The sequence below is a fragment of the Nyctibius grandis genome, chromosome 16 (genome assembly GCF_013368605.1).
Source record: "Nyctibius grandis isolate bNycGra1 chromosome 16, bNycGra1.pri, whole genome shotgun sequence".
In the NCBI taxonomy this organism is placed as follows: domain Eukaryota; kingdom Metazoa; phylum Chordata; class Aves; order Nyctibiiformes; family Nyctibiidae; genus Nyctibius; species Nyctibius grandis.
In genome coordinates this window covers 4,216,505-4,239,395 of record NC_090673.1, presented here as the reverse complement: position 1 = coordinate 4,239,395, position 22,891 = coordinate 4,216,505, and the positions used below count along the sequence as shown (strand labels likewise).

General features: G+C 46.1%; 3 protein-coding genes across 3 annotated transcripts; 1 reads left to right on the top strand and 2 right to left on the bottom strand.

Annotated features, from left to right (window-relative positions):
* Positions 1-116: 116 nt before the first annotated feature.
* On the bottom strand, positions 117-5,028 carry SURF1 (SURF1 cytochrome c oxidase assembly factor). The gene is made up of 9 exons (XM_068413812.1): positions 4,850-5,028; positions 4,057-4,138; positions 3,805-3,932; positions 3,358-3,440; positions 2,362-2,553; positions 1,997-2,069; positions 1,466-1,628; positions 913-994; positions 117-630 (listed from the first exon to the last, which is right to left on the bottom strand). The coding sequence occupies exons 1-9, from the start codon at positions 4,910-4,912 to the stop codon at positions 564-566; spliced, it is 933 nt and encodes a 310-aa protein (XP_068269913.1). The 5' UTR covers positions 4,913-5,028; the 3' UTR covers positions 117-563.
* SURF2 (surfeit 2) lies at positions 5,026-8,302 on the top strand. Its single transcript, XM_068413813.1, has 6 exons — positions 5,026-5,184; positions 5,523-5,677; positions 5,895-5,998; positions 6,445-6,639; positions 7,233-7,399; positions 8,204-8,302. The coding sequence occupies exons 1-6, from the start codon at positions 5,077-5,079 to the stop codon at positions 8,285-8,287; spliced, it is 813 nt and encodes a 270-aa protein (XP_068269914.1). The 5' UTR covers positions 5,026-5,076; the 3' UTR covers positions 8,288-8,302.
* A 315-nt stretch (positions 8,303-8,617) lies between these two features.
* On the bottom strand, positions 8,618-22,660 carry SURF4 (surfeit 4). The gene is made up of 6 exons (XM_068414152.1): positions 22,466-22,660; positions 14,780-14,966; positions 13,556-13,632; positions 12,899-12,942; positions 11,749-11,935; positions 8,618-11,506 (listed from the first exon to the last, which is right to left on the bottom strand). Exons 1-6 carry the CDS (start codon positions 22,511-22,513, stop codon positions 11,240-11,242), a joined length of 810 nt encoding a protein of 269 aa, XP_068270253.1. The 5' UTR covers positions 22,514-22,660; the 3' UTR covers positions 8,618-11,239.
* Positions 22,661-22,891: the final 231 nt, after the last annotated feature.

Sequence of the window (22,891 nt, the reverse complement as noted above, 5' to 3'; positions counted from 1 at the left end):
TGCTCTTGCAAAGAAAGCCACAGGCTGCCTTACCCAGCTGGACTTGAGTATCCGCAGGAACATTTAATTCAGGTCTGTCACTGTGAAGATTTAAGGTGCACAACGTGAGTCACAAGGCAAGCACCTATAGGCCCTCTTTATTTATTCTGATGCAACTGCCATGAACCACTCTTGACTTCAGGAATTACTACTTAGTGCAAAGAAACTTTGATTCACGAAATTCCTTGTTGTCTTTTGGAAAATACAGCAGTGGAGAAGTTAAAACTTTGTAGCTTACAACCAACCACAATAGAAAAACGTATCCTTGAGATTTGTAGTGAAGCTGATTTATGCAGTAGTCTCAACAGCCACTTACAGTTTTGAAGTTCAATGCTTCCAAGCTGATTCAAAACACACTGGTAGGAGCTCAGAGTCTGCATCAGTTGCTTAAAGTCAATTTGCAGCTTGATGGCTGCACAAGTCCACTGAACATGTTGCCCTGAAACTCTGGGTGCTTCAGTTATTCTGGACTGATCATACTGCTCCGCTCTTGACTGTAGTACAGAAGAGATTAGCTGTTCCCCTCACAGAGGTATCTTTTGTATAAATTTTCTGTACCACAAGAATGAAGTTGCAGCACATAAGCCATACCTATGAAAGAAAAACAAACCCACACATTTACACCTTCTTTTTAAGGCAGACTGGACCTCCCTAAGTCAGCTGCGGTGCAATAAAACACAATTATTTCAAATCACCTTCCAAATGTTACTAAAACTACACAAGCCTAAAGCTTGAACCTAAGAGCTCATCCAGTTTCACAGATGGAGGAGCAAGAATGCTAGGCAAAAACTCCCTTGCTTTCAACAGAACGCAGTTCAAAGCTTTACATTCAAAAAGCCATGTAGAAGGTCAAGCCCTGGCTGGGTAACTTACCAGGTGATGATGTACTGCATGTGCTCGTTCCTCAGGCTCACTCTTGTCTGGCCCCCAATGGGCCCCCCTGGGACTGTGCTTCCTACAGGTACAACACAGCGCACAAGTTACATCTCTAGTCTGCACCACATAGAGCTGCCCTTGCTGTGAGAGATGGGATGAAGGTGGTAAGTCATGGGGATACCCTGCTCCTCTTCCTCAGGCAGTGGGGTTCCCAAGTTACCAGCAAAGCCAGAGCTGTGGGGCAGGTGGCCCTACAGCAAGTGGCTGGTTGTGCTCAAGGCATTGAACACCACCTGCACCTCTTCTGAGCGTGCTACCCTTCCCCAGTGCCGGCTGTCCATCGCTTTCAAAAGAGTAAACTGAGCAGAATACCCAAAGAGAAGAGAAATATGCAACACCTTGTTGGACTCAATGATCTTAAAGGTCTTTTCCAACCTAAATGATACCGTTATTCTACCTTTCTGAGCGCCCAGGGGAAATAACTAACTGAACAGAACGTGGGGGAGACCGATGTAAATTGGAGATGGGGTTGGGCTCCTCCGTGACTTACTGAAATCTGCATCAATAAAGACGGGCTCAGCGCCGGTCACCTTCGCCATAGCCTCCAGGTCACGGTAGTGCCAGCGGTTTTTCTCAATGTTATTTTCAGGCACAAAAGGTTTCCGGGTTTCTGACAACCTCACCACGCCAGTGAGATAAATTTCATCTTCAATCTGAAGAGGAGAAAAAAGGAATCTTTCAAGACTTATTTAATATTCTGGCATACCAGGTCCTGGTAGAAAAATACAGCACTCGTGGGGTCTGATTATAAATCAAGTGGTTGTGCCCTGCAGTAGGGCAGTGCTGTACCACAGCAGGGAAAAAGGCAGATCAAGAACAGCTCCTTGTTTGTAAAAAACATTATTTACTGAACAAAAAGGTGGGAGGAAAAGGTTTATCTTCTTTGAGAAGTGCAATGACTGTATTTAAGTAACTTCGCATGATTCTGAACGTGGCTACTGCCTTTCTTGGTTTGTCAGTAGTGCCTCTGGGTAATCACAGGGCAGAACGTAATACGCAGCGTTCCTTGTATCCCCCTTACCTGTCCCTTCAGCCTGGTCTCTGGTTTCAATTTCTTTTTGGGCACAAATCCTCGGTTGACTAAAATCGTGACCCTAGAGATACATGAAGAAGTATGGCTCGTGAGTGAAAGGAAATTTATTTCTGCTGCTGTTTAAAACTAAGCACCAAAGAAAGAAGCGACCCATATGTTTGGTGCCATTTTTTTGTCATGAGTGCACATTATAGGGGAATTTAAATACCATTTTGAGTCGAGCCTCAGTGACCTAACAGACTGTGAGAGACGCCTTTTAAGGGAGAGGGAGCCATTTATATAAACCCAACCACCATGATCCAGCTTTTCAAAACAGAAGTTGTTCAGATGAACCATGACTTTAATTAGCTCACCCTAGGTCTGTGCAGTAGAAAGGAGTAATGACATTTGCTCCATTTTCTGGGTGGGATGTCAGCCGCCCGGCCTCTCTGGCTTCTCGCTGAGGGTCCACAAGTGACCGTGGCAAAATATAGAGTTCCTTGGAGTGGTCAAAATGCCCTTGGACCTTTACAGGTCTGTACTCCAATTCCTTCAATTCCATGGGGCTGCATGGAACAAGATGAAAACAGAATCACGGCTGCGACAGGCAAATCAAGTTAGGGGATTTTATCGTGGCATTCTCTTTTTCCCTAATGGTTCACTCTCAGGCCAGCTGGCAAACAGAAACTGAAGACAAACACCTCATGGAATAAGCAGCTGGCTTAATATTTTATTACTATCACAGGGACAGTAATATACTGATGATCATGAGTATCTAGAGAGCAGCAGTTCTTTTCCCTGATATCTGTAACCCAGTTCCACTTTGATCAGCAGGTGGATACGCTGCATGTGCATCCAGCCAACAGGGAGCCTTTCTTTCCCATCTCAGACCATAAAATCAAACAATTGAACCATTTTGACAGTTGTGCCATACAGCCAAGCGACTTTAAACACCTCTCTCATATCTGACACAACTGCTCCACACTTGGGGCAGGGCCTGCCACTGATCCAAGACTCCCTGTTGCAGGAATAATCCCTTTGGGACATCACAGGCACCAGCTACCAAATCTTCCTTCTCCAGGAGGATTACATATGGTATGAACTACACACCACATGCTCCTGAACAGAGTTTTATCCTTTTTACATGCATTTAGAGTATCCCATAAGGAAGCGTTCACTTATTTTACTAAAAATAAGAAAATTAACAGGATGTCTATCTTTCTGATTTGCTTGCACGTCCCAATTCCCATTGCATTCCTTCATTTTTATGCAGTTTAGTTTAGCATAAGCTCATTAGTGCAGGGACCATATCTAATATTCTAGCACAGTGGCAGTGCTCTGTAGACAATAAAGTGTCTCAGCTTCCTTACTCTAATGTCAGAGGGATGGGCTCTGACGTAATTCTTGATGCCAGTTGTGCAATCAAATCTAACTTCCACTTTCGTCGCTGAACCTGAAAGTACACAAACACAAAAGTAATTCCTTATGGTAGAACAGAGCAATGTAATAACCCCAGCAAGCCTTACAATCTTTGTCATAAGTTCCTCCTCAGACCTGGCCCAAAACAGGGTAATTGGGGATATGGAAGTGGAGGCTACTGACTTTAATTTAAGGAAATACTTATACTGAAATACAAGTGTAAAAAATAAGAATCTCTCCTTTAAAGACTTACAAATGGACACTTGGAAAAAGAAATGTAAAATAACAGCAAATCTTTACCTTGCATGGGATTTGAACTAGATTAAACAGCCAGAGATGGAAAAACCTGACAGCCCTCAACTGCTCATCTCTTGAAAATACGAAATATTTATTTGTACCTGCCACGTGCCAAGACAGAACGTGGTCAGAGGGACCAGGAAAAGGCCCCATTTGAGTAAGATGTCCTCTCCAGATGCATCAGCAGCTGTTGTAGAACTTTGTGGTCTGCAGAACCTCAAAAAAACATCTAGAGAAAAACAAAACAAGGAATAGGATTTGTACAGGAGAGGAGAGGCCAAATTCCTGCAGGAAATGTCACCTCTTGGTATAAGGCTGACACAGGACAGAAGCCCAGGCAAATCTTTTCTTACCTTTAGTCTGCTGGACCAGACCAGAACCTGCTTTAGTTAGGGGATATCCAAAAAATGTTCTTCTGATCAAGCAATGCGATACCTAGATGAAATAAGAAAGATCCTTTGTAGTGTCTCTGCTTTGCAAAATTTGTATCTAGATGATATCAGTTGCCCCAATGATTACATGAAATTTTGTTTACCCATTGATGTAAGTCTCATCTGAGCAACCGCCTGTGAAATACTATGGGTTAGGTTATAATTAAAAAAAAAAAATCAAATTCCAGCTACAGAGCTGACTTTAGCACAGCAAATGATCTATCCCTTTCCATCCATGCTATCAGCAAATGTACACACCATCTTAATTTGTTTTCGAAATAAGTGCCCGCCAAGCACCTGCCCTTCCCACTCCCCCGCTTCCCACCACGCTGGAGCAGCACAAGGACACATTTACAGTCTTTTTGCCACCGATTCCGCTCACTTTTAGCACCGCTTCGCCCCGTGCAGTGAAGCCGGGCCCCACACCGCGACGGGGGGCACCGACCCACCGCAGCCAAAGCCCGGGCCCCGGCAACGGAAGGGTGGCGGCTGGGGGAGCCCGGCCGGGCGCACGTACAGCGCCGCGCACCGCGGGGGGACGGGCCCTGGACAGGATCGGGGCCTCACCCGGCTCGGCCCCGCTCCCCTCAGCCCCCACCCGCTCCCCTCAGCCCGGGCCCGGCCCGGCCCGGCCCCGCTCCCCTCAGCCCCCACCCGCTCCCCTCAGCCCAGGCCCGGCCCGGCCCGGCCCGGCCGCGCTCCCCTCAGCCCTCACCCGGCCCCGGCGCTCCCGCAGCAGCCGCGGCCCCCTGCGCAGCAGCAGCCTCCACGCCGCCATAGCAACTCCGCCACCGTCCCCCCTCCACCGCCTCCGGCCCAGAGAGCCCCGGCGCGGGCAGGTGGGCAGGCCCCTCTCTAGCCGCCCCTCTCTATGGTGCCGCCTGCTCCCGGCGTGGCCGGCACCGGAAGTGGAGCCGAGCTCCTGTCTGGCGGCGCTGCTCTATGGCGGGGCCGGGGCCTGGCGGCGGCGCGGCCGTGGCGGCGGTGCCCGAGGAGGAGCGGCTCTTCCTGCAGCAGCACCCGCTGCTCAGCCTCGCGGAGCCGGGCAAGGTGGGGCTGGGGCCGGGCCGTGCGGGGCTGAGGGGCGCCTTGAGGGCCGGGGCCGCCCCTGGAAGGGGGCTATGAGGGGGTTCGTGAGGGGATCCCGGGGCCGCGTCCCCTGAGGGGGCCGTGGGAGGGTCGAGGCCGGTTGGCAGCAGGCTGGGGAGGGTACCCCGGCAGATGGGCTCGGCCCCAGCGAGCTCCCTGGCCCGGAGGCGTTTCTCCCGCTGTGGAAGTCGGAGGGGGGCCGGGGAGGAGGAGGCTGGTGGGTGCTTGAGGTCTCCCCTGCCCTCCCCAGCCCTGGGGTAATCCCTGGGTTTCCCTGACCAGACACCGTTTTTCTTCAGGTGAGATGCAGGCTGACAGGCCACGAGATGCCATGTCGGCTGTCGGAGCTGCAGGCTTACACTAATGGCAAGAAGTATCAGCGGCTGATAAAGACAGCCAGAGAGTTTGACTACGGCAAGTTTGAGCCCCATATAGTGCCCAGCACAAAGAATCTGTACGTATTCATCCTCGTGTGTTATGCTTCACACTTCGTTCAATCTCAGACATAAAGTGGTTGAGCCTTAGAAAGTTCTTGAGTGTTTATGGGTTTTGGGAGACTGGGAAAGTCTTTATAAAGTATTTATCAGCTTTGAGCACAGTGCTCATAAGTGAAAAGTTATTAACTAATAGCATACTTAAACTCTGTTGCTGGCTCTTTCTTTGTCTGTCAGACACCAGCTGTTTTGCAAGCTCACTCTCAGACACATCAACAAGTTTCCGGAGCACGTGCTGCGTCATGTCCAAGGGAAGCGCTATCAGAAGGCCCTAAAAACATGTAAGTAGCTTTTCTGAAGACACAGACAGACGTTTTTCCCTGAGCTGTTGAGATTCCCGTAGCTCTACATGAAGGAAGGGGAGCCATTTTCTTTAGCTTGGCAGTAATGTCCTGCTGTTGCCGTGTGTGCTCCTTAGCTAGGAAGGAAGATCCCAGATGTAGGGAGCAATAGGCCTCCAGAAAATACCTTGGAACATCCTTACTTGAGAGGAGCCGTTATAAAACTCCCCCGAGAGGGTGGTTCACGTGTCCAGCACAGTCTCCATGTTAACATCTTTCCTGTCTTTCATGGTCCATGGTATCGCTGTAGATTATATGAATGTATATTAGAGTTGGAGCTCGACGTACTTTTGAGTTGCATTTAATACAAGCTAGAGCTGGAAACGAAGAGGACTGGGGTGACTGGGTAGCCTTGCTACGTGCTGCCCGACCCCTTGCATTATTAGATGAGGAGTGCCAGAAGGAAGGCGTGGAGTACGTCCCTGCCTGCCTGCGACAGAAGAAGCAGCAGCGGACGCAGCACCGCGATGACCACAGGAACGGGAGCAGGCAGCCGTACAGACAAGAGGAATTCTGGGAGCCAAAGTCCAGCGATGAGGACGGAGAGGAGACAGACGACAGCATGAGTGACCTGTACCCACGTGAGTAGGAACGTTGGTATCATCTGTGTCCTGAAGGGAGCTTGTTGGCTAATTTTCTCCTGGCTTCTTTGTACTGCTCCGTGCTGCTCGCGTGCCAGAAGCGTGTGACTTCCATCCAGTTCGGGGTTCTTGGGTTTCAGAAAAGCTTACCACCACCAACTAAGAAATAGCAATAGAAATAGTAATAAGCCGGAGTTGGATCACATAAGGTGTGAGGAGAGGGGTACAAGCTCCACCGGGATTTGCTGCTTTAGGGTATTTCTTACTTTCCTCATTTCTCAGCAAGTCCTTGAGTCTGACAGAAGTAGGTCAGGGCGTTCTGCTGACTTACAACCAGGAGAGCAGAGGTGTAACACCACAGAACCGCCTGTGCTGAACGGTTCCCAGCACGGGGCTAGTGAGAGCACCAGGCACGTTTCCAATAAAACACCGGTGTGTTTATTTCCCAAGTATTTCAGTAGTGACACATATATGCTCAGAGGCTGGCAGCAGCTTGGCAAATCACCTTTAAGATGCTCTCAAAGCCAAGTTAGCGGGGAGGCAGAACCTGTGTGCACAGGGAACTGATCCTGAGCTGTATCTTTGTGTTTTAGCTGCACTCTTCCCAGAAAAAAGCCCAGCAGCTCCACAAACCTCAAAGGGCAGCGACAACTTTGCAACAGACAGCGAGGATGAGGGGGCCAAGCAGAATGGTGACGTGAACGGAGAGGACGGTGGAAGAATGGATGTCAGCAGAGCAGCTGGCAACAAAAGGGGAAAGGTGGGAGTCAGGCTGCTGCGTGCAGCAGCGGGGGAGCGTGGAACCGGGGTCCCAGCCTGTAGGTGTTTGAGCTATTTCTGTCTGAGAACCAGCAGAAGGTGCAAAGCTGTTCAGGAGAACAGACTTTCCCCATGTGCCAGCCACTGACTCGCATCCCGAGGTGTGAATTACTACCAGTAAATGTTTATCTTGCCTGCAGTAACGAGGGATGTTCGTGCCTGTATAAATAGCTCATCTTTGGGGGGATCCCGCTGCGCACTCTCTCTAACAGGGGGACTGAAGCGTGTCTTGTGGGTCCCGTAATCTTCCTCCCCAGACACACAAATGCTAGTTAAACCCTTTGGAGGTCACAGGGTCCTTCTAGACCCTTTTTCCTGCCTCTTTTGAGGAGCTGACCAGGTCCTGCCTTCCAGGACAGACCCTGATCCTTCCCAGTTGGGGAAGCAGGCACATGTTACATACATAAAGATAGATGAATCTTCCACTCTCTCTGGCAGCCCCTGAGGGAGGGGCTGCATCCTCCATAACCATATCCAACTGAGAAGTAAAGGCTGGATGAAGTTTAGGCTCATTTCTACGGGGAGATCATCACTGTTTGTACCTTATGAAACCACATGCCCATCAGAGAAAGGAATGCTACACTGCAGGACAGGGCAAGGACAGATGCTGGCTGGCTCTGTGACCAGGGCTGTGCTTGTTTCATCTGTCAGTAAAGGAAAGCACACTCCATTTCTCTTCAAGCTACCTTGGGCAGGGTGGATTTGGGGTTTGGGAATAAGCTGATGAACTTTTTTTTCTCTACAGAAACAGTCAGGCCCTTTAAAGAAGAAATTCAAGAGTCATCATCGAAAATGCAAGAACTTCAAGAAAACAACCAATGGCAAATAAATTTTATGATAAATACGTGGCCTGAAGCCTGTCGTGTAACAGTTGTAGAGGGTGCACAAGGCTGGCTGAAGTGTTTGCGCATTCCATTTCATTGTTACAGCTGGGGAGGGCAATAGTGGGGTGGAATAAGTTGTATTCTAACAGCCTTGAGCTGCCTCCCACCACCAAGGGAAGGATGTCAAGCACAGGCAGCCCAGTATCCTGAACAGCCAGCTCGCACCTCTGTATGGAAAGATGGGTTTCAGGAGGTGGGAGAGAAAGGACCCAAGGCCACTAAGGAGCATTTCCAGGTAGCCAATCTGTGGAGCGTCACCAGTCACACACGCCAAGTGGATACAAAGATGCCATTGTTTTATTTTGATTGTTTCCAAAAATCAAAACATTTTCAAACACAACTAAGGTACAAAATACAGCATAAAATGAGAATTTATACTTAATTCTTTTTCCACATAGAAAGCAAAAATATATTCAGAATGAATTCCAGAACACTTTGCAGAGCCAATCGATAGCTGACATCCTGCTTGTGAGAGCTTCTCAACCACAGGGAGAGGTCACTGTATTTCTGGGAGATGCACAAATACAGCAGTGTATGTAGGAAACCAGAATCTTCTGCAAAGGGACTCACAGTTTGGAAGTCTGCATAGTGCCCTGCCTAGAAACACCTTACAATGCCCTCCACCTAACTGCACCCCTTCAGTACTGAAATATTTCTGCTGCGAGGGGCAGTATCAGTTCCTTTCCTGGGGTCTTCTATTGGAAACGGGACTTGATTTTCACACAGGAAACCGGCCAATATTTCGGACTAGTCTGTCATCCAGCTCCTTAGACAGGACACAAAGAAGTTGAGAAAGCCACCATAAGGGCTACTTACAGGAGTTGTTTCTATCATTCCATTTATAAATACTATGAACATCAACAGCAGTTAAGGTATCTGAGGATGGCTGCCTTGATGCAATCTAAAAACGTTCTCAGACCTGCAGTGAAACAGGAAAAGCATCCTGTGCTGCACATCCCTAACTGAAAGGACCAGTTTGTTTTGCTATGAAGAGACAGGCACAGCGAATGCTTGCAGTGAAAGCTTCTCTTGCAAAACCTACTTAAAGCCTTCTATGTGACCTGACCTTAAATGCTGGCTTCCCTCCCCTCCCATCTACCCCCACATACCAATTTGTTTCCTTCAGCAGCAGCACATCTTGCTATTCCATAGACTATTTTCCCCTTAAGATGATGAAATCACTGGTTTAACATTCAACAGTGCTCTTCTATTTGTCATCAGTTCTTTCAGCCTAGTTTTTGCTCCTAAAATGCAACCGTTAAGCAGAACTGTCCAGGTTAGTGTCCTTACCAGGAAACCCTGGTAAATAGCTCCTGCTGGAGGTGTTCAGCTCAATTACTCCTTGAACAGTTGAGCAGCTTTCTCAAGGGAGACAAACAGTGCAAGGAATCAATGTAATGTTAGCAAGTTGGTAGCGCTCATGCTTTCTAGAATTCTTCCATGATCTAGTGAAACAGGTTCACCTAGTTGACTAACAGAGGACAAAACACCTCCTCTGAGCAGCACTAAGCATGTTCATGGCACAGAGGGTGTGGCACTGGGAGGTGAAAACAGGGCAGTCCTCTCTCCTCACCATGATTCTGGTGAGTTCCTCCCTCTGAACATGCAAGTTACATCCCTGGCTGCTTATTCACTGCACAGGCTTTGCACTTGCATTCTTCAGCTATAACCGTTTGCATACAGAGTTGAGAACTGGGGCTATGGCAGCACACAGCTGACTTCTACATGTCCTCCCTACACATCTCAGTGTGGTCCGAGATGGCAGGCAGAAGGGGCTGTACGTGAGAGTTCAGCACCCCAACTCTTCTGCTGTTCAGTCAACTGGGGCCTTTACAGCTGAGACTGACAAGTGAATCTAAGAAGCAAAGACTACAAATGAGAAGACTGACTGCTCTCATCTTGCATGTACTGAGTGCAGGGAAAAAGAGGAGTTTCTGTAATTCTGAAGATACTTTCACCAATAACCTGCAATTCAGATATGAATTTGGGGCATATATGGATGGAAGCTGGTTAACAGCCAAAAGGAGCTTTTTTTATGGAACCTGCAGCACAACTTGACTCCCTTCTTGGGAATTCAGGAGGGGTAACTTTGAGGAAAGAATGCTGAATAAAGAGTTCTTTTGGCACAGAATTTTAACAGAATCTAACATTCTGTCTCTTCAGGAGTATCTCCCCCCCTTCCTTCTTGAAATCCGATTAGCCATACAGGATTCCTGATTAGCAATACAGGATTCTCCCTTGTTCCCCTCAAGAGCAGAACTGGGACATGATAGAAAACCCTCTCCCTTTTCTTACCTAGAAGAGGGTAAAAGTACTTTCAGGGTTTTCTTTTTGCCTTTTATTTGGAGGCAGGAAAGACCTCCCCTCTTGTTAAATGAAATGGAATTACAGGCCTCTGAGCAGCAAAATAAGTGATTATTTTTTGATTTTACTTTCCACCTTGATAAGCAATGCTATAACCAGCAATGGAACTCCTTATGCACAAGACAGTTTTGATAAGGGTGAGAAAGGGGATCCACTTTTGTAGTTATAGCTAGAACCCAACAGCACACTGAATGAAACAGCTGTATCTGCTCACAGTACTTCAAATTTTAAAACCGTGCTGACATTAAAGACAGCAATTGTTCTACTGCAACTCACTGAAGCATCAGCAAAATGCAGGTTCCTTGGGTTAGTTCCAAATCTAGGAAGTTAGAATAAGCCTAGGCAACATTCCTTGAAGAAACAGGGCTTTTATCTATTGTATTACTAGTGCCACTGTAAACCAAATTCAAAACATCTGTGCCTTTAAGAGGAAGGGGGCATGTATGTGTAAAATGCTGGCAGTTTTTGTTGAATCCATAGAGAATCAGTTCTGGACTTAATATGTTATGTCCCAAGAAGTGTTGCTATTCCTGTTACCACTCTTTTTTCTTCTCATCCATGGAGACTCCACCAGGGCCCAGTGCAACCACGAGCAGCAGCCCTCCAATTACAGACATGGTCTGGAAGAAATCGTATTTGAGGAAGTCGTGCATGGGCTTGTAGGCTGGGATGGTCCAGAAGGCATTGAAGTAGATGTTGATGCCAAACAGCCAGATGACTAGAGTCAAGGCAGCCAGCTTAGTCTTGAAGCCAATGGCCACCAAGATAATCAGGGCTGTGCCCACAATGTTCTGCAGAATCTGCGAGGAAAAAAACCCCACAAGCTTACATATGGGTCTTAAAATAGATACACAAACATCAGAACAGAGCATGGATAAGTTCAGCAGAACAGGTTTTCATGGCACAGACAATAACTTTTCTAAACATTAATTCTACTAAAAAATAGATTTAATGATAAGCATTGAGTAGGTCCTGCAGGCAATCTGGGAGTTGGTATTACATTCTAGTTCCTTAACTCATACTTTTATACTCATATACTTACAGAAAAGAAGTTCATATCAAAATGTAGCAGTGTCATGAACATGAGGACCAGCAGCACACGGCCCCCCAGCTGCATGTACTGTTTAGGAGAGCTTTCCCGCATGGTAGGGACACCAGCAAACATGCTCTTCCCCTCCGAGCGCGATTCAGCCAAAAGCAGCAGTAAGCCTCCCCCAAGGGCAAGGTTCCTACAGAAAGACAGAAATGGGGGGAAAAAAGCAGCATATCACAGTCTGTACTGATCTATAGATTGAAAGTCATCTGACAATTTCAGCTCAGTAAGAATTTTCATGCTACTGAGGAGTGACCTACTCTGCACTTTGCAATGTGCATCTGCATTAGACTTCACAGCTGAAACAGCAGCATTATACACAACGATTTACACAAGCCTCCGTAGACACACACAGCCTGCCAGCGAAGTCCAGCACCCACAGCTCGGGCACAGTAGCTTAGCATCTGTTACAGCATGAATCGAGTTGTGTTGAAGTTATTCTGTACCTCAGGTTTAGCCATATATGCCAAAGTAGTTCAGAGGTTGCTTTGAGAAAACAGAACCACAGTACTGCTAAAAGAAGTTACACATTTACAGGGTTGTAATAAGCCCAGAGTATAGTGCTGCCCCCTGCCCTCCCCTTAGAGGAGGGGGGTGAAAAGGTACCAGCCAGCCATCACTCAGGATATGACAAGAAAGCTCATGTTTAAGAGCCCTGTCTGCTACTTAGAAGTGTTCGAGATTTAAAATCCCAGAAACCACTCTAATATCTACACGCTTTAGCTTTCTCAGAAAATGGCTTCAGTCATGCATAAGCACAGTTGCTATTTTAGTCACTGAGGAAATAATAGCAGCTCACTGATCCAGTCTAGACAGTTGTTTCTGAGCTCTCAGTAAGGAGGTTAGTAGCAGAAGCACTTAGATCCTAGTCAGTTAGGATTAGTCTTTCCTTTCTACAGCACTGAGCCTGCTGTCTATGGCTTAACACAGACTGTTATGGATATTCTAAGTGCTGTCATTCCTTGTTTAATGTAAATGCATCATTTATAAAATCTTTCTAGTAAATACTATGTACAAAGATTATTTCCTCTGTCAGAGTGGCAGTGACAGGCAACAGTTTTCATTCTGTTTTGATAAAAACTTCAAGAAGTAGACATACCTCATCAAGAACTTCAGGTCCCATAGAATGCTGTATGCAATTGTCTAGGCAGAGAAAACAGGTTACAACACCATATAAATTACACTGACATTCTGAATTTATGTTATAATCTCAAGCCTGTACTATCCATAGCAGAAGTCAATTAGAAATATGTTATACTGAAGGAAACAAGGTAGGTTACATCAGCGTGGTCCAATGAGTCAGTGTAAAACAGGGAATAGAAGCCAGAATTTGACTTTTGCTTTAGCCCCCACAAAAATTGATCGGTTTTGAACAGGAAGGATGCTGCTAGCTAGGATCCTTTGCGATGGGGACAGTCCTTTATAAAAGTTGTGTGCTGAAGCAACTGTAAGTTCCACACTGGGCACATTACTGACATACAGGTAAACTGCAAGTTACTGCTGTTAAATTGGTCAAGGTCAAGTATTGAATTAACATCTCCAGCTGACTAATTGCAATTACAGCCAAGGATCTACTGGGCACATCAGAAGAACAGAAGCAGCAAAATAGTTCAATGCCATTGAGGACTGGCACTAGGCCAGGGTGGAGAAAAATTCCAGGGTTGCAAGTTGTATTTAAATACATTGGTAGTACTGGGGCTAAGAGAGAGGATTTGAAAGACATGGTTTAGAAGGGCTGAAGACTTAAGCCTCCTACCTGTAATGCTATAATTCCAAACAGTCCAAAGCAGGCATATTGCACAAAGTTCCTACTCAGCACCAGGATACAGCCGCCTGAGTTGGGGAAATGAAACACAGTTACACTTCTGGCTTGCACAGGAAAAGCTGTTGCAGGAATGCTAACTTGTTTTGAGCTGCGCAGACTCAGATTTCTTTCAACTGTGCCACAGAGAACATCAGGCAGGAAATTTTAATGGCACAAATAAGTTTGAGAACCAAGAAGTTCTAGTGCATTTTAAAATATTTTATAATTCCAGAAGTATCTTTTATTTTACAAAGGGTAAGCACATGCTGAATGCAGTCCCCAACACACAGCACTGCACAGCAGCTATCAGTGTTAAAGCATTTAAAGAAGCTAAAAAGAAACTCATCATGGATGTGGGTTTTTTTTTTTTGTAAGGAGAAAACTATTAGGGGAAACATGCTGCATTCTTCTGCCTTGGAAGCTTTTGTTTTATATCCTTCCTCAAGTCTGTCACAAAGCACTGACAGCCTTTGCCACTTTGACATGAGGACTGGTAACTATATTAAATTAAGCTGATTCTCTACACAAAAATATGATGGTAAAAAAAAAAAAACTTAGACACAAGACAAGAAATTGGCAGAGCAATCAAGAACAGTAGATCAGGGACATAACAGAAGAGAATTTTACTGCTCTCCATTTCTGATACCTTATGTCCACCTAGCACACATAGAGAAGCTCTGCTCTGGGATTATTTTGATTCCTGGGCTTTGAAAATCTGACACAAGCACCTCTCAGGCTTAACTGTCCCAACTGCACGATAAGACTTTGCCATTGAGATTAATACCCATAAAAACAGCAGGCTAAGAAAGTCTTAACACTGCCCTGTTTAAGAATATCTGAGTATTTCATTTAGAGAATTCAGGGGGTGTGGTATGTGTTTACAGGTGCACGTACAGAATTGAAAACAGGTTGTCCTAAGAGATTCTTGGCATCTCCAACTCAGAGGTAGTGTGTCACAAGAAACTCTCCAAGACTACTTCCAGGAAAGGCTGAAGCAGGTCAATTGAGTTCTTTTCAGTCAGCCCATGTAGTACTATCAGTTCTAAGCTGTCAATGGCTATTAAGAAATCAGTGAGGCGTCCTGTGCTTATATGATTCACAGTGCTGACATGAGCCAAGGTGGCAGACACACTGGAGCGCTCTGGCATCCACCTTAACAGCCTTAAAGCCACTTACTCAGCTGTCCGAAGAGATTTATGAACACAAAGATGGAGGCCAGGAAATAGCCACAGTTCCACGTGCCATCAATGTAATCCCTCTGTTCACTCCACTGGAACCACATGCGGATGCCATCCTCCAGGAAGGTGCTGATCAGGCACAGGCGAGCCACGTGAGGAAGGTACTGCTTCGTCACCCTCAGGAACTGCACGGACAGACAGCATTGTTAGCAGGGAATGAAGGAAGGCAAGATGATATTCAAAGCATAACAGATCCATGCACTCTGCAGACTCTGAGGTCATACACACAGGGTCACCAACATCAAGAGAGAAACATACTTGGGACTCAGATTTAATGAAATTCTTCTCCACTCCAGTTTGAGAATACTTGGGAGCAGCAGAGGAAACCCACTGTCATGCTGAACCCAAAGAGCATTTTGGACAAGGACTTGGAGAAAAGCAGAATCCAGCAGCACCTTTCTATGCAAGAAGAACTGTGTTTCGATGGAGCTCTTACCAGCTGAAGGCTGACCTTGGTTTTAGTTTGTCTATCTCAGGGTTTCATGTTACAGCTCAACTATCAGATAGCCAGGAGCTGAAAGGGCAATCCTACTCCCACCCACATGCTCCTGCACTCAACACCCTGTAACAAACTGATTCAGGGAGTCAGGCTAACAGAAGACTAATTCTGTACAAATTAAAAGACATTAATAAGCTTTCTGCCAAGCTAGTTCCCTCTAACAGCTCAGAAAAGCAACAGTGCAAAGTATGCGTACTTGTGTAGTAGCAGCAGCAGCTATTACATCAGCATAGCTGTTGCATGAAATTGCACCCTCTATCCTTTACGCAAGTATACACAGTTACTACTTCCATTAACAATAGCATCCTCTAGAAAGAAAACAGGGATTTATATATACAATTCAGTGTAGCAGTTAAAAGGAAATTACACCATCATGCAACAGATGCTGAGCCTTAGTTCTCGGGAATCCAAGACACATCTGGTCCCACATACTGCTCCATCCTGCAAGCTCACTGGGTAGTTTGCTCTACAGTTACAATAACTAAAAGGAACAAATACAGAATTGACAAACAGGGTCTAGACTAGCATGCTCTGTAGGACTGTGAGGTGCACTGGAAAACTCACTGCCTCTGGATTATGAGAAGTGTTTAACTGTCACCCAGTTTCCTAAAGAGCACTGATTATTGCTCAACAGAGACTTCCACTAGGATCTGCATCGTCACTCTGCATGCAGCTAGCACCTGGCTGGCCCGCTGCACACACGGGGTCAGCTCAGCCAGATCACTAGAAGGACACATTTGGAGTCAGTAGAAGCTACTATTTGAGTAAGTGCAATCTAGTAAGAAACAAATGTAAATTTAATCTAAAACTAACTACAAGATTATCCAGCAGGTTTCTACCTTCAGATGACAGGAGCAGTTTGGGCAGGTTGACACTTGTGAAAGCAAATGGCCATGCCACAAGCCCTCACACAGAACTGCCAGACTCCGCAGCGATCCCTGCGTTAGAACTAGGAGGAGCCATTTAACAAAGCCCCATTATCCCACACAAAGTTCAATGTGGTGTAAGGCACGTTGATTCTTACACTTTATGCAATATTAGAATACTTCAAGCATGAAAAAGTGTGGGGGAATCCATGTGTGTGCAGGTGTCTTCCAGAGAGCATTGAACTATATTATAAAAAAATAGACAAAAAAGGCACACAAACCTTTTCTTTCATAATTCAGTATTTACACTGATTTCAGGTTAGACAACACAGCTGATTGGTTTCTTTCTAGGCAGAATCTTTTTTTAAAGTTCTGGCAGCATCGCATGCTTTCAGTATAAACAGGAGCATGGAGAAAGGAGACTAAAGCCATTCCTGAATGTTTATTCTTGCCACAGTAATTAGTAAATGCTGAAGGCTGTTCCAAATCCTATGCAAATGACAGGCCTGGCTTACTGTGTTACTGCAGATTACCACAAGAAAAAAAATCCAGCAAACATGCTTAATAGTCAATTAAACAGTTAATATTGGAACAAACTACACTAGTTGTACTGCATGTATCCAGAGTCTAAGGGTCACGATTCAAGTTAATCAAGTGCATTTAAGTGCAGCTGCACTCTGACTCAGGGCTGCCACTTCAGGCTTTTTCAGACCATCTCAACAGTTGGATGAGTGAGTCAGAGAAAATTTGTGATCTTTGTCACTGGATAAGACACACATCTTGGTTTATAGCTTTCTTCTCTCCCAGAGTTCACTCTGCATTTGGGCAAACTTGCCCAGGAATGCTAAGGATAAAGTTGTTTTGGAAATAGTACAAAACCAAGAGTGGTTTGTCAAGTAAGTCTGCCTTGTCAAGACACAGAACGGGCAACTTTGGCCTAGAAGGAAATGAAAGAGGACAAGTGCTGGGCATCTGTAGGAAAAGGAAAAAAACACTGCTGTGGAAAAGCTGAAAAAAGCAGCAAACATGAGAGAGGGTACCTGCCTGCAGGCCTCATCTTTGCTGCTTCTGAAGTGGGTCTTGTGAGCTGATCTCATCTTCCCCTTCCCTGAAGCCAAACAACTGCCAACAGTCCAGGTGAAGGAGCCAAGGCAGCATTTAACATTTACCTGTTCTCGTGGCATATAGAGGGAACTGAACACTATCTATTAAACATGAGTGTGCACATCCAATCAGCTTAAGACAAGTCAGAAAGACCAAAGCCTAAGTCAGCCGCAGTGCTAAGCAACCTTATCATCACACGCATCATCTCTGGACATCCATAACTCGAGCAGCTGCATTTGCTGAGCTACACACAAGTTGAAACCCCTGTACACAGCATGCTTAAAGTAAATAAGCTTCAGAAACAGACTATATGAACGAAAACCTAAGGCAAAAGAACAGCTAGCCATGGAGATCCAGAGAGAAAGGAAGAGAACAATTACATGGTAACTACAAGGAAAGAACATAACAGACATCAAGTGATTTTACAATTAGAGGACTGGGGTATAAATCACCTCAGTAACTTAACTAAGGACATACCAACTTATAAGAAACAGGAGATCCCAAGAAGTGGGACTGAACTAATAGTACCAGACACCCTGATTTTGTCCCTACACATCACTAGCAACATATGGCTCAAACGCTGCACCCAGAGACCACTTCCTACTTCCTTTGTGATTCACAGAGATAAAAGCAGCACATATGGGAAACTCAGCTGGGTATGTTTATTAACTGCAGCTACCAAGACACAGGACTTCAAACACACACTCCACTAAGCACAATACACATAAGCCAAAACAAAACTGTTGAGATTGATGGAGGCAAGAGTGTTAAACTCATGACATCAAGTAACTGGATGGCTTACTCTGCTACGGGCTTTGCATCAACTGTTCCTAAAATATACTGCCTCCTTGCAAGAGGCTAAACATCTTGAGAAAAGACATCAAAATGCTAAATTTAAACTATTTTAAAGAAGAACAGCTGGTTCTGTGTTGGCAGCCAACTCACTAACATACACCAGAGGAACTTTGTGTTGCCTCTTCCCCCTCTAATGAGATTACAAAGGCAAAGATAGATTTAAATGCTCCTCTTGGTTTAACAAGCAAAAATGCACAAGAGGATCCAGGGATCCCTAAATCAAATCTCTGCTCAAAATCCATTTTTCAAAAGGAGGCTTGAAATAGTCAAACCCATAAAAAGGCCTGCCCAAAGAGAGGTAATAAAGTGATTCTGTTTTGACTCTTACCATGCTTTCTAAACTATATCCAACCTCCAATAGGCTCAAATCCAGTCAATTTTGTTAAAAGTGTACATACCATAGCATAGTTACAGGTATTTTAAGACCAACACACAGCCAGCAGTTGGGAATTTTTGCTGTCACCCAAGTATATTCTGTCCAAACACAGAACCCTTTTCTGTGTGTGTCCTTGGATCAGGGAAGTTCTGATTACAGTGATGAACAGCAGTCTGTTAATCTATGCAGAAAGCAAGCCCTCTTGTGGGCTGCACAGCATCATTAGTCTAAAGGCACATTCCAAATATCTAGTTTGTATTAGTTTAAGGGATTGCTTTGTTCTGGGAGGACAGATCTCCAGCAGCCTGAGACACCAGTGATCTTTTCTGCAATCAGATGCTCAATCCCCTGGCAGAGAAAAATCACTTCCTTTCACCAACTTGTATATATCTACTTAAGGAAACCCCACCTAATAATCACAAGGACAGTAACACCCATCACATTGGGCTAATCAATGTCTACAAGTTATTTGTGAAAACTGGGAACAGAGGCTTTCCCGCTTATTTCAGAAGGCAAAAAGAGAGCTCTGACCCACTACAACATTGCCAGCGGTCTTAATCAAGTTTTTAATTGCACGAAAATTTCTCATGACAATGCTTTTCACTCCTAAAGTGTGCTTTATTCCAATACCCTTTTCCAAAAGGCTATTTATTAATCAAATCTTTAAAATGGGATTTATTAGTCATGTATTGCATTTTGCTATCTCTCCTCATGGGAAGATTCTTTCCCAGCTTAACCAGAATAGCCCATTTGGCTTATAATGATAAAGGATCAGTGCACTGACATGACTACATTACCAAGAGTTTCCAGATTCAGGTTTTTTTAATATAAAACACAAAAAAGTTCAGACTAACAATGAAATGTTTTCTTCTTCTGTTTTCTGCAAAATAGAATAGAGAGATGTTAGAATTAGCTGAACAACGTGCATCAGCATTTATGTTGGAAAATTAAATAAACCCCCCAGAGTCTGTCCCTCCCTTAGAGTCCTTTCACTGCAGTACAATGACTCAATAGTCTCCTTGCATTTTTGTCCATAATTTTTTTTACAACAGCAGAAATACCAGGCACCCACATTCCTAAAGATTATTACAGACACCAGAAAAGTTGCTTGAGATCCACTCCCTCTTATGAGGATTACAGAGGAGAGACAACCAGTTCTATAACCCTAAACAATCAGTCCAAACCCCAGATACAGCTATTTTCAATACAATAATGTCAGCAGTACATGATGACTGCACTGAAGGGCTTAGCATGTATTTTAACAAGAATCACTAAAAAAGGGCTTAACTTCTGAGCGTGCAAATTATTTGATTAATAACATTGGGCTGGTGTTATCAGGCTTAAATACAAACCAACCCATAAAGCCTGTAGTTGGGCATCATTCTGAACCAAGTTCCTGATTTCTGTGCACTGTGTATGACCTAGATTTTAAGAACCCTTAAGAGCTTTTCTTCCCACTCTCCCCAATAAGTTTCCTTCTTTGAAATCAAGAGGACCACCCCCCAACACCCACCAAGTAGCTGCAGTCCTTGGAAACTGCCAGCAGCGCAGAGAGCAGAACAGCTCGCCAGCCATACTGTGCGGCTGCAGGCTACAAACACATGCTAGAGCCAAGCTAAACTGATGGCCAGTTCTCATCACAAGTGATCCCACCACCAGCATTGGGGCTTCCTTGACCTAAACAACAATATAATCGAACCCACAGAAAAAATAAACTGAATTTTTTTTCCTGCCAGTTCAGCTCTCCAGTCCAGTGACAGAAGAGCACTAGTGTGAGAGAAAAGGGGAATACAGCCTTGGGAGAAGTAGGACAACCCCCTTCACTGATAGCCAGCTGTCAGGCACCCTTAGCTGCCTTCTAAGACCATGCTTTCATCACACAGGTTCACCTCTGAATTAAGAGCCACTTGTTACTACTGGGCATCTAAGGCACAAGTTGCCAATTCAAAGGGAAATTATAGTATTTGAGAAAAGTTAAGCTTTAGTGTTTGAATTTAAGGAACAGATTATTCTTGCTTTTGTAGGAGACATTCAGAACTTACTGATAAGCCATGGAAGTAGCTGTAACATTTCCCCACAGGGCTTTTACGCTACAGAAATTAAGACTCATTAGGTCTTGAGCACTAGCACAGGGAGCAGAGAAAGCAAAGTTATCGATGAGAACGCATTCAGCTCCCAGAGCGGCCATTGTTCAGCTTCACTACCTCCATCTCCATCGAGGGGAGTTTCAACATAATTTCACTCCAAATGTTCCAAGTATTTTTTTTACTCCAAGATGAACTAACAGTTTCCACAATGCCAAGTGTTAACTTCACAATATATATACCAAAGGTTATTGTTCGGTAAATCTCTCCACTCCTACACTGGTGCGATACCAAGTTTTAGCAGCACACACAGTACTGAAAGTATCTGAGCGAGCTATGAGGCAGCTATTTGGAATTACCAAAGGAGTCAGTTACTTGGAACACCATAAAAATTGTTTTGCAGTCTGATAAGTGTATGCAAATACCCCAAATTCTGCAGTTAAAGGAAAGACTCTTTAAATAGAATGTGGTCAAGCACAAATAGAGTTGTGCCATTTAAAACTCATTTCAGGAGGAAGCAAACTGCATTTTGGCTAGACAAAAGAGCTTTCAGTACTATGAAAGAAGGGGTGTTAAAGACACCTAGAAATAGTCACACAGAAATAGAGACGTGTTATAAAAAGGTCAGGACAAGCGTTGTAAATTTTGGCAAGTGATTTGAACACTACAGTGATAGTTTACTTTCTCCTCTAAAAGGAGTGAGGAGAGAAGGTAAACAGAGGATGACGAAGATGATCCAGACATCCCTTAAATCGAATACACCACACACCATAAGAAGCTCTGTCTCTAAAATGAGTCTTCTATCTGGGGGTGGGGAGGAAGTGCAGAACAGGTTTTCCCAGTGAAACTCAGTTAAAGGCTCAGAGGCAGCAGAGCCCTCTTAGAGCTGTAATGTGTTACCACGCACCACACAACTCACACTGCTTCAATAGTCAGAGTTGTAGAATAAGGCAGAATCGGATCTTCCAGAGAACTTGCTAAATATGATTAGATGCTGCCTCTTCTTCTCAATCAGATGAATCACCATGACAGTGAAGATCTTTCTAACACCATCACCAGCAGATCAACTACTTACACTCAAAATATTCCTGCTCTCACATATAATGATAAGAGATCACAAACTTATACTTAACAGAGAAGTCTGTAAGGGTTTCCACTGAAATAAATGTAAAAAGGATTACTGTACAACATCAGCTTGTTTGCTTTCCTTTTGCCCCCATTCTAAGCACAGCACCATGGTGCTGGCAAGCCTCTTCCAGTCTGGGTTTCCAGACATCAGTCAGGGTTTAGATTTTTGCTCTCCTGTCACCACCACCCCACCTCGGTTTCCCACACCCCTTTACGCCCTATTTGCCAGCCTGGACGGCTTACTAGAAGACGAGACCACCTCGGCCTCCTGCTCTCCTTCCATTTATTCGCTCCGAGGGAGAAGCCCAGCTCCCAAGGAGAACTCGGCTACTTCGCTGTACGAGCGGCCCAAGAGCAGTTGCAGAGCTCGCATGAGGGCAGGGGGCAGCCGCTCCCACAGGGGCCCAGCCACAGGGCCTGCACTGGCCGCCCCCACTCCGGAGCCGGGCCCCCAACCTCCCCTCCAAGGCGGCGCGGCTGCTCACAGCCCCGCCGGAGGAACAGGCCCCAAGGCGGCGACCCCGCGCCGGGCCGCCACCATCCCAGCCTGCCCCAGTGCGGCCCAGCTAGGCCCCTCAGGGCGGCGGCCTAAACCCCCCCTCAGCGCAGGGCCCGCCAAGGCACCTCCTCACAGCCAGCCCCAGCGCCCAAGGGAAGCGGCCCAGCGCACAAAGGCCGCCCAGGGGAGGAGGGAAAGCGGGCGGGCACCCACCTGGTCCGCGAAGTCCTCAGCGGTGCTCATGATGTCGTTCTGGCCCATATCGGCGGGAAGCGGGGGGTGCTGCCGGCTGCTGCGCGCCCGGGGCCGGCCTCACTCTCACAGGCGGCACGAAGGACTGAGGGAGCGCCGGGCCGCGCCGCCGCTCGGCTGCTGCTGCCACGTAGGCCAGGCCTTAAAGGCGCCGCGCGGGCGGCAGCGCCGGCGCACGCGGGGCGGGGCGGTGGCCCGGGAGGGCGGGGCGGTGGCCCGGGAGGGCGGGGGGGGGCGGCCCCGCCCCTCCCGCGCCGCCCGCTTAAAGGGGCCGCGCCGGGCGCTGTGAAGTCACTGCTGAGGGCCTGCGCGGCGGGCCTGGAGCTGGGCCAGTCACAGGGGCAGCTTCTCTGGGTGTGCCCCTGCTTGGGGGTTTGTCACGGCACT

Excerpts from the sequence above, each read along its gene's own strand:
- SURF1 (XM_068413812.1), bottom strand. The coding sequence starts at position 4,912 with ATGGCGGCGTGGAGGCTGCTGCTGCGCAGGGGGCCGCGGCTGCTGCGG. Across the intron at positions 4,139-4,849 it reads TGCGGGAGCGCCGGGGCCGG|GTATCGCATTGCTTGATCAG; the intron begins GTGAGGGCTGAG and ends TATTTCATCTAG. Across the intron at positions 2,070-2,361 it reads TTCTACTGCACAGACCTAGG|GGTCACGATTTTAGTCAACC; the intron begins GTGAGCTAATTA and ends ATGTATCTCTAG.
- SURF2 (XM_068413813.1), top strand. The coding sequence starts at position 5,077 with ATGGCGGGGCCGGGGCCTGGCGGCGGCGCGGCCGTGGCGGCGGTGCCC. Across the intron at positions 5,678-5,894 it reads GTGCCCAGCACAAAGAATCT|ACACCAGCTGTTTTGCAAGC; the intron begins GTACGTATTCAT and ends TTTGTCTGTCAG. Across the intron at positions 5,999-6,444 it reads TCAGAAGGCCCTAAAAACAT|ATGAGGAGTGCCAGAAGGAA; the intron begins GTAAGTAGCTTT and ends TTGCATTATTAG.
- SURF4 (XM_068414152.1), bottom strand. The coding sequence starts at position 22,513 with ATGGGCCAGAACGACATCATGAGCACCGCTGAGGACTTCGCGGACCAG. Across the intron at positions 14,967-22,465 it reads CTGAGGACTTCGCGGACCAG|TTCCTGAGGGTGACGAAGCA; the intron begins GTGGGTGCCCGC and ends CTGTCCGTGCAG. Across the intron at positions 12,943-13,555 it reads TTGGAATTATAGCATTACAG|ACAATTGCATACAGCATTCT; the intron begins GTAGGAGGCTTA and ends TTCTCTGCCTAG.